This window comes from Phalacrocorax aristotelis, chromosome 25, assembly GCF_949628215.1.
Source record: "Phalacrocorax aristotelis chromosome 25, bGulAri2.1, whole genome shotgun sequence".
NCBI classification, from domain to species: domain Eukaryota; kingdom Metazoa; phylum Chordata; class Aves; order Suliformes; family Phalacrocoracidae; genus Phalacrocorax; species Phalacrocorax aristotelis.
The window spans coordinates 2,578,984-2,590,878 of NC_134300.1; the positions used below are offsets into that span (position 1 = coordinate 2,578,984).

General features: G+C 68.7%; 3 protein-coding genes across 3 annotated transcripts; 1 reads left to right on the plus strand and 2 right to left on the minus strand.

Annotated features, from left to right (window-relative positions):
• Positions 1-34: 34 nt before the first annotated feature.
• CIART (circadian associated repressor of transcription) lies at positions 35-3,224 on the minus strand. Its single transcript, XM_075075381.1, has 5 exons — positions 2,298-3,224; positions 1,427-1,743; positions 1,123-1,198; positions 950-1,028; positions 35-820 (listed from the first exon to the last, which is right to left on the minus strand). Exons 1-5 carry the CDS (start codon positions 2,602-2,604, stop codon positions 532-534), a joined length of 1,068 nt encoding a protein of 355 aa, XP_074931482.1. The 5' UTR covers positions 2,605-3,224; the 3' UTR covers positions 35-531.
• On the plus strand, positions 3,152-7,504 carry CA14 (carbonic anhydrase 14). Its single transcript, XM_075075389.1, has 10 exons — positions 3,152-3,448; positions 3,612-3,632; positions 4,315-4,494; positions 4,590-4,732; positions 5,963-6,058; positions 6,128-6,194; positions 6,313-6,470; positions 6,552-6,678; positions 6,799-6,904; positions 7,037-7,504. The coding sequence occupies exons 1-10, from the start codon at positions 3,397-3,399 to the stop codon at positions 7,116-7,118; spliced, it is 1,032 nt and encodes a 343-aa protein (XP_074931490.1). The 5' UTR covers positions 3,152-3,396; the 3' UTR covers positions 7,119-7,504.
• A 1-nt stretch (position 7,505) lies between these two features.
• APH1A (aph-1A gamma-secretase subunit) lies at positions 7,506-11,751 on the minus strand. The gene is made up of 7 exons (XM_075075382.1): positions 11,639-11,751; positions 9,909-10,079; positions 9,595-9,668; positions 9,231-9,353; positions 8,934-9,061; positions 8,397-8,520; positions 7,506-8,098 (listed from the first exon to the last, which is right to left on the minus strand). The coding sequence occupies exons 1-7, from the start codon at positions 11,749-11,751 to the stop codon at positions 8,034-8,036; spliced, it is 798 nt and encodes a 265-aa protein (XP_074931483.1). The 3' UTR covers positions 7,506-8,033.
• Positions 11,752-11,895: the final 144 nt, after the last annotated feature.

The window sequence follows — 11,895 nt, forward strand, 5'->3', positions numbered from 1 at the left end:
GTTACGGAGCCGGGATCGGGGGGGGGGGTGTCAAGGCTTAGGGTGCTGGTCACAGGGTGGGACCTGGAGGGGGGGGGCGGGTCCGACAACCCCCTGGGGGACAGAGGACACCGGTACCGGGTGGCCCCGGCCGCTCCCGCGGCGTTTATTGCTTCCAGCAGGGCCGGGGGTAGGGGGGGACACAAACGACCCCCTCCCCCCATCCCCCAAACCGCCACGCAGGGGGAGGGGACACGGGCCCGGCGGGGGGGCCAGCCCCCCGCCCCGTGTCCCCTCCCCCCCGTATCCCCGCCCCCCCCCCGCCGTGCACCAAGGCACGACTCCCCCCACCCCGGGGGAGGGGGCTTCGCTCAGGCGAAGGCACACGCACCCCCCCCAATCCCCGGAGTTTTGGGGCTCCCCGGGGGGGTCTCGGCCCCCCCCCCGCCCGCCCGCAGGTCGAACCGTCCACAATATTAAAAAAAAAAAAAATCCAAAAAAGGCAAAACCCAAGAAAACGAAGAGAAAAAGCCGGGGGGGGGGGGCGGGTTGTCACGCATCCGGCGCCGGGGGGGACACGGGGGGCCCGGTCTGGTCGGAGCGGTGGGTTTTGGGGTGCCCCCCCCGGCGCGCCATCCCGGCGGGGGTGGCAGCGGCGGGGGTGTCCGCAGGCGGGCGGCGGCAGCGGGGTGCTCCGGGGGGGCCGGCGGGGGGGCGGCGGCGGAGGAGGAGGAGGGCGGCAGAAGCAGGGGTCGGATCTTGGGGGGGTTTTGGGGCGACGTGGGGGAACCAGAGCCTCAACATCCCCTCGACCTGCAGCAGCGTCCCCAGGTACCGCGCCCTGGGGTGGGGGGGGGCAGAAAGCACCTGTCACCCCGCTGCGGGGGGGGAGGGGAGATGGGACACCCCGCCATGGGGTGGCCCCCCCTTCCCCCCCCCCAGCTCCAGGGACCCTTGGGGTGACGCTCACCCCATTTCAGGCTTCTGCAGGACCCCGATGATCCGCTGGATCCGATCCATGGCCACGCTCTGCTGGAAGCTGCTCAGCCCTGGGGAACCCCAAAACCGGGTGAGTCCCCCTCGGGGGGGGGGGGGGGAAGGGGGGAAGGGGGTGCAGGGTTTGGGGTGGGGGGAGGTGCCCACCTCGGTCGTATCGCCCCCGCTTCAGCCCCTCCAGCAGCTCCGCCAGCGGCCGGATGAAACCCCGCAGCTCCTGGCACTGCGAGGAAGAGGAGGAAGATGATGGTGGCTTGATGTAGAACAGGGAAGGGGGTGTCACCCCCCTCCCCACTTTCCCTTCCCCCCCCCGCACCCCATTTCAGGTGGGGAAACTGAGGCAGAGCCATGCAGAGATGCATTGTAGGGGGCCAAACACTCCGCCCCCCGCCCCCCCCACCCCCCTCGCTGGGTTTGGGGCCGCTCTTTCATTTTACTACCAAAAACTCACTTTTTGGGCAAAAAGGCGGTCGCCATCGCTGGGGGGGGCACCCCCCCCATCCCCCTTGCGGGGTCGTTTCGGGGGGCGATTCGGTGATGAGGGGGGCGATTCAGGGGGGGCTCTGTCTGGCCGTTTGCGGCTCCGTTCGGGTTTGGGGGGCTCCGTGGGGGGTCCCCCTGCTTCGGCCTCACTGTCGGAGGGACCCCCCGGGCTGGGGGTGGGGGAGCCGCAGGAGCAGGCGCGGGCGGGGGGCTCCATGGTGGGGGGGGCCCCCCCGGGGGAGCCACTCCCGGGGTTCAGCTCCGGTGTCGCCCGGCTGAGGCTGCCTGCGGGAAGGGAGGGGGAAAAGAGGGCAAAAATGGGGAAATTGGGAAATAAATGGAAAACAGAGAAAGTGCCGCGTGTGTGTGCCCCCCCCCGCAGCAGCCCCTCTTGGCATGGGGGGGGGGGTGCAGGCACCCACCTGGGACCGGGACCCCCCACCCAGCATGGGCCCCTCCCACACCCGGTGCTCAGGATCCCCCAACCCAGGAGCAAGCCCCCCCCTCTCCCAGTACCCCCACCCCGTCCCAGGACCCGCCCCCTCCAGGCCCCCACCCCGCCGGCACCGGGACCCGCCCCCCCCGGACACCCCCCACCCGTAGAACAGTGACGCCCCCCCCCAGGACTGATACCCCCTCCATGACCAGGACCCTACCCCCAGCACCAGGACCCCCCACCCCCAGGACCTCCACCTGAGGTGCGGACCCCCCACCACGGGGACCCCCCCACCCAGGGCGGAGCCCCGGGACCCCCCGTTTGCCACCGGGACCCCCATACCCCGGACACGCCCCCCCCAGCCCCAGGAACCCCCACCGGGCCCGGCCACCCCGGGTCCCACCTGCTCCCGGCTGCGGCGGCGCCGGCGTCCCCGTCCCGGTGCCGGTGTCCCGGTCGGTGCCGGTGTCCCGGTGCCGGTATCGCTGTCCCTGTCCCGGTGCCTCAGTGGCGGTGCCGGTGCCAGTGTCCCGCCGCCCCGGTGCCGGTGTCTCGGTGCCGGTGCCCCGGTATCGCTGTCCACGTCCCGGTGCCTCAGTCCCGGTATCGGTGTCCCGGTGCCGGTTCCGCCCCGGCTGCGGCGGCCCCACGCGGACACGTGCGCGGCCGCACGTGCCTCCCGCTGAGCCCCGCCCCCGCTGCGCCCCCATTGGCCGCCTCTCCCCGGCAGCGGGCGGAGGCCTCGCCGCCCCGCCCCGCCCCCTCGCTCCCGTTGGCCCGAGCCGCTGCCGGCGCTGCCCAATGCGGAGGCCGCCCCGCGCTGATTGGCCGGGAGGGCTTGGGGATGGTGGTGGGGGAGCAGCGGCCACGCCCCCTCCATGTGGCGACGCGGACACAGCGCCCCCCGGTGGGCGGGACGGGGTCACGGGGCTCCGCGCGAGGGAGGGGGTGGGCACGAGGGGCCACCCCCACCCCCCGCCAATGGGCGGTGGCCTCGGCCGCGCGTCACTCCCGGCGCGGCCAATGGGAGGAGGGCGGCCTCGCTTCGGCGCCGTTACATAATGGAGAGGGCGGGCGCGTGGGCCCCCACGTGGTGGAGGGGGCGCGCGTCTGGGTGATGTCAGCGCGCGCGCGCGCGGGGAGTAGGGCGCTGGCAGGGCGCCCTGGGCGCGCGCTCCTGTCAGCGGCCCCGCCCGGGGGAGGGGCGAGGGTGGGAAAGGGGGCGGGGCTGAGAGAGAGGGGCGGGGCTGGGGAAGAGGAGGCGGGGTGAGGGGACCTCGTGCAGGATCCGGCCCCGCCCCAGGGTCCCCCTCAAGGCCCCCGGCCCCGCCCAGCTCAGGGTCCCCCACAGCCCCTCACAGCACCCCCAGCCCCCCCCAAATCCCCACCCCAGCCCCTCCCAGGCCCCCCCCCCGCCCCGCGGATGGCCCCTCCATCCCTCCCCGTCCCCCCAGTATTTAAGGCCGGGCCAGCAGCCCCCGGCCCCCCCCGCACCCCCCGCCATGCTGCGAGCCCTGCTGCTGCTGGGGGGCCTGGCCCCCGCCCTGCCCGCCGGTGAGTGCCCACCGCCCCCCGCAGGCACTCACCCCGAGTCCCGGGAGCGGGACCCCCTTTGGGGTGCACCCGCCAGCACCCACAGGGGCCCCCGGGGAGCCCAGCCGAACTGCGGCCCCCCCCCCCCCCCCCGGCTCCCAACACCTCTGCTTTCCCTCCACAGGTCCCCACTGGGCGTATGAGGGTGAGTGGGGTCCCCCACACCCAGGCACCCACACCCCGTTTTCTCCCACACCCCGAATCCACAGCCCCACGCACCCCGGAGCTGAGGGGCATCACCCGGGTCCCCCCAGGAGGGAGGGAGTTTGATGGGTGCAGCGCCCCCCCCCCCGCCCCCCCCCTCCCGGACACCTGGGACCCTCAGATGGGAGCGAGACAGATGGGCACAGCCCCCCCAACACTTGTGTTCCCCCCAAAAGGACAGAGACGGATGGGTGCACCCCCTGTGCCCCCCCAGGACACCCGGGTGCCCCCAAATGGAGGGAGCTGGATGGGTGCAGCCCCCTGCGCCCCCCAGCCCGGACCCCGGCTCCCCCTCGCTCTCCAATGGTCCCATTGTGCTCCTTTACGTAAGGCTCCGGCTGCCAAATCCAATTAAGATCCGGCCCCGGCCAAATCCCGGCTAAGCCCGGCCTGCGGCCCACGGGGACCCCCCGGACCCCCCCCCCCCGGCCGCGGCTTTGTCCCTGCTCCCCCGGCCAGAAAAAATTGTCCCCAGAAGATTAACGAGCATGTTGGGAATGTCACCATGCCCTCGTTTTGGCTGGGGGGCGATGAGGGCAGTTGGGGTCACGGGGCCAGGCTGGGTAAAGCAACGTCCCTGAGGAGGGGGTGAGGGGCCCACCTGGATGCCTGGGTCCCCCCAGGCCCCCATGGGCAGCAGCACTGGCCCGAGGGGCACCCGGCGTGCGGGGGCCGAGCCCAGTCGCCCATCGACATCCAGACGCGATGGGCGCAACCGGACCCCTCGCTGCCGCCCGTCCGCCCCGTGGGCTACCAACACCCTGACACCCCGGCCTTCGCCCTCGCCAACAACGGCCACACCGGTGAGCGGGTGCCAGGGTTTGGGGGGGGGATCCGGGGAGGGGGGGGTCCCCGCGTGGCGCAGGCCCCGCTCAGCGTCCCCCCGCCCTGGCCGCAGCGGTGCTGGCGCTGCCGCCCTCCCTGCGGCTGCAGGGGCTGCCCCGCAGCTTCGCCGCCGCTCAGCTCCACTTCCACTGGGCTCGGCCCGGCCGCACCGGCGGTGCCGAGCATCTCCTCGACGGCCGCCGCGCTCCCGCCGAGGTAACGGGGCGGGGGTCCCAAAGGGACGGGGGTCCCGAAATGGGCTCCGGCCTGGGAAAGGGGATGGGTGTGAGAAATGGCATGGGAATGGGTCTGGGTGTGGGAAATGGGTCTGGGGGCAGGAAATGGGTGGGGGAATGGGGTGGGAAATGGGTCTGGGTGTAGGAAATGGGAGCGGGAATGGGGCTGGAGGTGGGAACGGGGTGGGAAATGGGAGTGGGAATGGGGCTGGGTGCAAGAACCAGTGTGGGAATGGGGTGGGAAATGGGTCTGGGGGTGGGAAATGGGAGTGGGAATGGAGCTGGGTGGGGAAACTGGCATGGGAATGGTGCGGGAAATGGGTGTGGGAATGGGGCTGGCTGGGTGAAACAGGTGCAGGGGATGGGGAAAGGAGTCCTGGTGTGGGAAACAGGTCAGGGAACAGGAAAAAGGGCAGGAAAATGGGTGTGGGAAATGGGTCTGAGGGTGGGAAATGGGTGCAGGAAGGAGTCCGGGCACAGGAATTGAGTGTAGGGAGTGGGAAACAGGTCCAGGCACAGGAAAGAGGCAGAGAGACAGGGGCGGGAAATGGGTGCAGGAAGGGATCTGGGTGTGGGAACCAGCGTGGGAATAGGCGTGGGAGCAGGAAATTTGGTGCAGGGAATATGGGAAATGGGTCAGGGTAGAGCAAAAAGGCAGGGAAATGGGTGCAGGAAACAGGTCTGGGGGTAGGAAATGGAGGCAGGGAAGAGACTGGGTGGGGGAACTGGGTGCAGGGAATGGGAACAGGGAGCTGGTGTAGGAAACGGATCTGGGCACAGGAAGCAGGCAGGGAAACAGGTGGGGAATGGGTCTGAGGGCAGGATGGGTGCGGGAAAGGGTCTGGGTGCAAGAACCATCACAGGAATGGCGCAGGAAGGGGTCTAGGTGCAGGAGTCGCATGCAGGCATAGGAGAATGCAGGGGAAAGGGCAGGGGAAGGGTTGAGGTGCAGGAAATGGGTGCAGGAAGAGGAAACGGAGCAAGAACGGGTCTGGGTGCAGGAATCGGCGCAGGGCCAGGTGACAGGACCCAGGAACGGGTGCAGCAGCAAGGCCAGACACCGCGAGAGGTGCCGAGATGGGCGCAGGCAGCAGTGTGGGATTGGGGCTGGGAACAAGGCACGGGAAAGGGGGTGACTGGGGGGGTCCCGGGTTGAGGGGGGGTCCCTGCTCTGCCCCCCCCGCCCCGCGTGGAGCCTCTCTGCCCACAGATGCACGTGGTGCACTACGACGCGGAGCGCTACGCCAACGCCAGCGAGGCGCAGCACCACGCCGGGGGGCTGGCTGTGCTCGGTGTCCTCCTGGAGGTATGTGGACCCTAAAACACCCCCACCCCCACCCCTCAAGCCCTGACCTCCCCCCCCGCTCCCCCCTAGGTGGGTGCTGACCCCCACCCCGCCTACAACAACATCCTGAGCCATTTGGGGAGCATCCGCTACGCAGGTGAGCGAAGGGCGCGCGAGGGGGGAAGCTCGGGGAGACAGCAGCGAAAGCGTGTGGCGGCAGGGAAGGGGAACCCCAAACCCCTCACCCTGCACCCCCCAACCGCTCCCCCCCCCAGGACAGACGACGGCCATCCCCTCCTTCAGCGTGCAGGACCTGTTGCCCCCACGCCTGGACCTCTACTATCGCTACAACGGGTCCCTCACCACCCCTCCCTGCTTCCAGGGCGTCCTCTGGACCCTCTTCCAGCAGCCTGTCCACATCAGCCTGGCCCAGGTAGGGCCCACTCTGGGGTGAAACCCTCTGGTTTTGGGGAGAGGGGCAGCCCCAGCACTCCCCCCACCCTCTCCATTTCAGCTAGAGCAGCTCCAGGGAACCCTTTACGCCACAGCAGCGGCCGAGCCAGAGCCCCAGCACCTGGTGGATAATTTTCGGGCCCCGCAGGAGCTCAACCAGCGGCTGGTGCTGGCATCCTTCCCCAGGGGTGAGAGGCCGCCCAGGAAGGGGGAGGTGGGCAGGGTCCCCCCCTACACCCCCAAAATGGCTCCCAGAGCCCCAGCTGGGTGCAAGGCTTTGGTGCTGAGCCCTGGCTCTGCCCTTGCAGGGCCCGAGGGGTATTCGACAGGTGAAATCATCGCCATCATCTTTGGCACCGTTGCTGGCTGCCTCAGCATCTTCCTCGCCCTCTACTTTGTGGCCAAGAGGATGCGGTGAGAGGCCCCCGCCCCCCCCCGAGGATGGATCCCCCCCCAGCCGGGGGCCCGGACACTCAAATGAGAGGGTCTGAGCCCCCCCAGGAGATGATCACTCTCATCTCAGCCCTTCTCCCCTCCCCGAGGCAGAGCGAGGAGGGCGCAGCACCAGGATGTCGTGTTCAAAGCCTCCTCCCGCCGCACCCCCTCTGATGACGGCCCCCACCCTTGAACCCCCCCAGGGCAGGGCTGTGACAGGCCCCCGCTGCCCCGCAGCCCTCCGCCCCTGCCAGAGGAGCCAGCTGCAGCTCAGCCCCACCATGGCAGCAGCTCCTGCCTCGGCCCCACTGGATATAAAGCCCCTTCCCCACCCCACGGCACTGGCGGCTCTTCGCTGGGGAGGGAACGGGGCCGCTCGCCAAGGGGCTGTGGAGCCAGATCCTGTCAGCCCCAAGAAACCACGACCCTCGGGTGCTCCCCCCGAAGCTCGGGCAGGGGCTGGGAGCAGAGCGAGGTGGGGAGGACCGACCCCTCTCCCCCCACACACCCCTCACCCTGGCCCCAGCACAGAGGTCGCCTCCCTGCCGTGGTACCCGTCGCACTATTAAAAAGGTTTGACTCGGAATCAAAAACATAATTTACCCCGTCCCCAGTGGCACAGCAGGGTAAGGGGTGCCCCCAGACAAGACCCAGTGGGGAGCAGAAAGGGGGTGAGCGGGGCAGAGCACCCCCCATCCTGGGTCACCCCACTTCCACTGAGGCTGAGCGGGGAATGGCAGCAGGTTGGGCCCCTCCAGGGGGGAAATGCGAGGGAAGGGGGGGGCCTGCCCACACCACAGGGCACCCGGCCCCCCCCGCCACCTTCCCCCTCCAGCCATACCCTCTAAGGAAAAAAGTCCAACCCGAGTCCCTAATGAAGCTAAACAGGGCACCCACGAGCGCCAGGTGGACCCCAAAAACCCCCTCTGGAGTGTAAGAGGGCACGGAGCCGCCTCTGCGCCACGGAGAGGGCCCAGGGCTCGGCCGGGTGGCGGCACCGGAGGAGCAAGCCGCAGAGGCGGGGGCAGCGTCCTGACCTTCCGGCTGCCGAGAAGAGGGCACTTGGGGGTGGCGGTGGCACGGGCAGCAGCAGGGCTGCGGCTGCCGCTCAGTCCTCAAAAGGCACCTGCAGCGCCGAGTACGTCGTCACTCTGCGGTCACCCTCCTGCTCACCTGGGGGGCAGAAAGGGGGGAGAGGGTGAGCGTGGGGGGAGTCTGTTTTGGGGGTGGGGGCCTGTTGCGGGGTTCACAGGAGCCCCTATTAGCCAGGAGACGCGGCTGATGTTCAATGAAAGGGTAACGGTTGCAGGGAAAACCCATCCTCCCCCACCCCAGCAGCTCTGGGCCCCCCTGCGCCCATGTCTGACCCCCCCAACGCCTACAAGGCGACAGAGACCCACCCAAAAAGCCGCTGCGTTGCAGGGGTGACACCCCCCACCGCCAGCCCCTCCCTTCCCAGCCCCCCCCTTACAGGAGAGGCACTTGAGGATGTTGCGGAAGGAGCCCCCAGCGGTGACAAAGGACCAGAGGCCCGTGCAGAGGGTGAGGATGAAGATGGGCACCAGGCTGGCCTCGTACCAGGGGTTCAGGAACGTCTGGGGGATGGAGGGAGCAGTGTTAGGAACATCACTGCCTGCCAGCTGCCCCTACAGCCCCCCCAAACAGCCGCGGGGGGAAAGGGGAGCCAGGCCCCCTGAGCGGAGCAGGCTTAGGCTCAAACTCAAGAGTTCAGGTTTAAACTTTTGCCCACCAGGAGCTTAGCGGCTAATCTTCCGTCTGACCCCCAAGGCCTTCGTTAGCCCCCCTTCCACCAAGCGCACCCCAACAGGCTGCCCTGGGCAGGAGGCACCCAAGAGGGCTGTGACTCTCCCCACGTCTCCACGGCAGAGATTTAGGGAGTTTGAAGCAGCAGCAGGCGTCTCTGCGATCCCCTCTCTGGCCCCACACCGCTTTACTTTGGGGACAGCTTTCGGGGCAGCTCCGGTCAGCTCTGGCTCACCAAACTCACCAGCCCCGAGGCAAGGAGGTGACTGGCAACCACCAGCCCCAGGCTCCCGTAGCGGCGTTTTTCGCAGGCGTCGAAGAATATCACTCCCCAGAAGGTGTGGAGCAAGACGAGGGCCATGGTGAGGAAGGCTGAGGGAAGAGGGCGACACAGACCCCCTCAGACCTCGCCACCACCTTCCTCCTCCTCACTTCGGTGAAGGGCCACACGCCGGGGCTGCAGTCCTGACTCTAACCAGTGCTGCTGCAGCACCTCAGCCACAAGCCCCCGGCCTGCGGCACACACCGGCCCCAGCCTCACCGGACGTGATGAAGTAGTACGGCGAGTCCCCGTGGATTCCAACGGTGCCCGGCCCGATGGAGTCTGCCAGGACGTTAATGAAGGAAAACGCGCCGCTGATGATGCCGAAGGACAGGCCTGAGACTGCAGAGGGAGGAGGACTGAGCTCAGAGCAACCGGAGCTGTGCTACCTCTGCCGTGAGCCCCGGACACGGCACCTGTGCCCAAGGAACGGCAGGAGAGCGGGAACAAGAACTGGGAAGGCTGCTTTAGCCCCGTCAACACCATCCCCAGTCTCCGATACGCACACGTCCCGCTGACAGGCAGCCCTGAAGAGCGCAGGGAGGTCAGTGACAGCCCAAGCCCTCTCCGGGTTCGTGCTCACCGTAAGCCATCTGCCTGAGGGAGACGGGGGACCGGCCATCCTCGCTGATCATCGCCAGGCCTTCATCTGCCTTCCTGCTCAGGCAGAAGAGAAAGCGTGAGCGGCCAGCCCGGAACAGGGGCCTCGGCACACAGGAGAGGGAAAGGGAGGGTTATCAATGAGCCTGGGGCAAGAAGGAACAGCTGTCTCCCGGGATCCGACACGGAAGATGCCTTGTGGGGTTCCCCAGACAAAAAGCAGAGGGATCGCAGCTACAAGAACAGGTCACCCGTCCCCAGGGGGCACGAGCAGGCCGCCCTCGCACAGGCTCTTACTTCAACAGCTTGAAGTAGGCGAATCTGAAAGCCTCCTGCAGCAGGACGGAGACGGCGGCCCCGAAGATGAGGAGGCTGTACTGCAGCTTGGCGTCCTCCCGGTCGCTGAGCTGGACCGAAACGAACCAGATCAGAGATGCCAAGAGCAGCGATACCAGCCAGAAAAATGCCCTGGGGAGAGAGGAACGCCAAGCTCATGCTCCAGAGCTCAGAACCACACAGCAAACACGTGCCAAGCTGCTTGCGTGGTTTGCCTGGGCCCCAGGTCACGTGTTCAGCAGGGGAAGTTTTTGGCGGCGGCATGGGCTGCCTGGCCATTGTCACATGGGGAGGGCACGCGAAGGAAGCGCGTGGCTGAAAATCAAACAGATTTGTAAGCTCAAATCCTCCTTTTCTTCTCACACCCATCATGACCTTCCCAGAGGAAACCTACTGCCCTGCAGAGCGGGGAAGGATGCTCAGGCTTCGCTCCTTGAGGTGAAACACAGGGCTGCCCTCAGAAAGCCAAGCGTGGTGGGGCACGGCTGCTCAGAGCCGTTCCTCTCCCTCTTTTCTCAATAGTGCATCCCCCCACTGACACGGGGGCAGGAGTCGTGACCCCAGGGATGACCGGGCACACGAAGGAAGAGCCAAACACTTGGAAGGGATGGCGTGTCGCCGCTCGCGGCTGTGGCTCTGCCAGCACGAGGAAGGCTTTGGGAGACCCCAAAGTGAGGGGACCCCAGGACGGGAACAGCCCCTCCACCCCCTACAACTTCACAGCCTCATCCCACCTGCATAGGCCATTTCCCAAACCCTCCTCAGACCCCCCTGCCAGGCACAGCCTGCCGCCCGCCACCCCAGAACTGCCCCCCCAGGGCACTGCCTCCCACCCCACACCCCCTCGGCTGCCCCACCATCTCCCCTTCAGCCCCTCCCTGGGTTTGCTGCCCCTCTCAGACACCCTCAGCTGCCCCCTAAGCCCCCTCCACTGCTGCCTGACCCCAGACTCTTTCAGCCCCCCACCAACCCTCTCTCAGCTGCCAACCCCCCCCCAGGAACCCCTCAACTACCACAGACCTGACCCCTTGACCACTTCGATCCTGCCTGGACCATCGCCCCCCTCAACTGTCCCCTTGCCCCCCCGGTGCTACCTGCCCTGCTCCAGAGCCCCCACCTGCCCCCCTCAATGCTCTCTCAACCCACACCTGCCCCCAACGGCCCCCCTCAAGGCTCTCTCACCCACACCTGCCCCCAACGGTCCCCTCAGCTCCCCTCAAGGCTCTCCCACCCCACACCTGCCCCCAACGGCCCGCCTCAAGGCTCTCTCACCCCACACCTGCCCCCAACGGCCCCCTCAGCTCCCCTCAAGGCTCTCCCACCCCACACCTGCCCCCAACGGCCCGCCTCAAGGCTCTCTCACCCCACACCTGCCCCCAACGGTCCCCTCAGCTCCCCTCAAGGCTCTCCCACCCCACACCTGCCCCCAACGGCCCGCCTCAAGGCTCTCTCACCCCACACCTGCCCCCAACGGCCCCCTCAGCTCCCCTCAAGGCTCTCCCACCCCACACCTGCCCCCAACGGCCCCCTCAGCTCCCCTCAAGGCTCTCCCACCCCACACCCGCCCTGCCCCGCCCCGCCCAGCTCCCCCCAGCCCACCGCGGCCCCCCCGCCACCAGCGGCTCCTCGCGGCTGCCCTGAGGCCCCCCTCAGCCCCCCGAAGGCCCCTCAGCGGCGCCCGCCAGGCTCACCCCGCCACCAGCACGATGACCCGCAGCGGCTCCGCCGCCACGCGCAGCACGACGAGCGCGAGCGCCGGCCCGAAGGCGATCGCGGCGCAGCCGAAGCAGACGGCGGCGCCCATGGCGGCGGGGGGCGGGGCCTGCAGGCGGCTGGGCGGGAACAGCGCCGCCTGGCGGCGGGAGGCCGCGCCGCGCCGCGGGAGAGCGGGGACGGGACCGGACCCGGGGATGTTCCTGTGGCCCGCAAAAACCCCTCCGGCGAAGGG

Coding starts and splice junctions, on each gene's coding strand:
- CA14 (XM_075075389.1), top strand. CDS start 3,397: ATGCTGCGAGCCCTGCTGCTGCTGGGGGGCCTGGCCCCCGCCCTGCCC. Junction 6,059..6,127: donor TGCTCGGTGTCCTCCTGGAG/GTATGTGGACCC, acceptor GCTCCCCCCTAG/GTGGGTGCTGACCCCCACCC. Junction 6,471..6,551: donor TCCACATCAGCCTGGCCCAG/GTAGGGCCCACT, acceptor TCTCCATTTCAG/CTAGAGCAGCTCCAGGGAAC.
- CIART (XM_075075381.1), bottom strand. CDS start 2,604: ATGGGGGCGCAGCGGGGGCGGGGCTCAGCGGGAGGCACGTGCGGCCGC. Junction 1,199..1,426: donor ACCGCCTTTTTGCCCAAAAA/GTGAGTTTTTGG, acceptor TCTTCCTCGCAG/TGCCAGGAGCTGCGGGGTTT. Junction 1,029..1,122: donor GCGGGGGCGATACGACCGAG/GTGGGCACCTCC, acceptor GGGGTTCCCCAG/GGCTGAGCAGCTTCCAGCAG.
- APH1A (XM_075075382.1), bottom strand. CDS start 11,751: ATGGGCGCCGCCGTCTGCTTCGGCTGCGCCGCGATCGCCTTCGGGCCG. Junction 9,354..9,594: donor CCTCAGGCAGATGGCTTACG/GTGAGCACGAAC, acceptor CTCCCTCTGCAG/TCTCAGGCCTGTCCTTCGGC. Junction 8,521..8,933: donor ACCTCCTTGCCTCGGGGCTG/GTGAGTTTGGTG, acceptor TCCATCCCCCAG/ACGTTCCTGAACCCCTGGTA.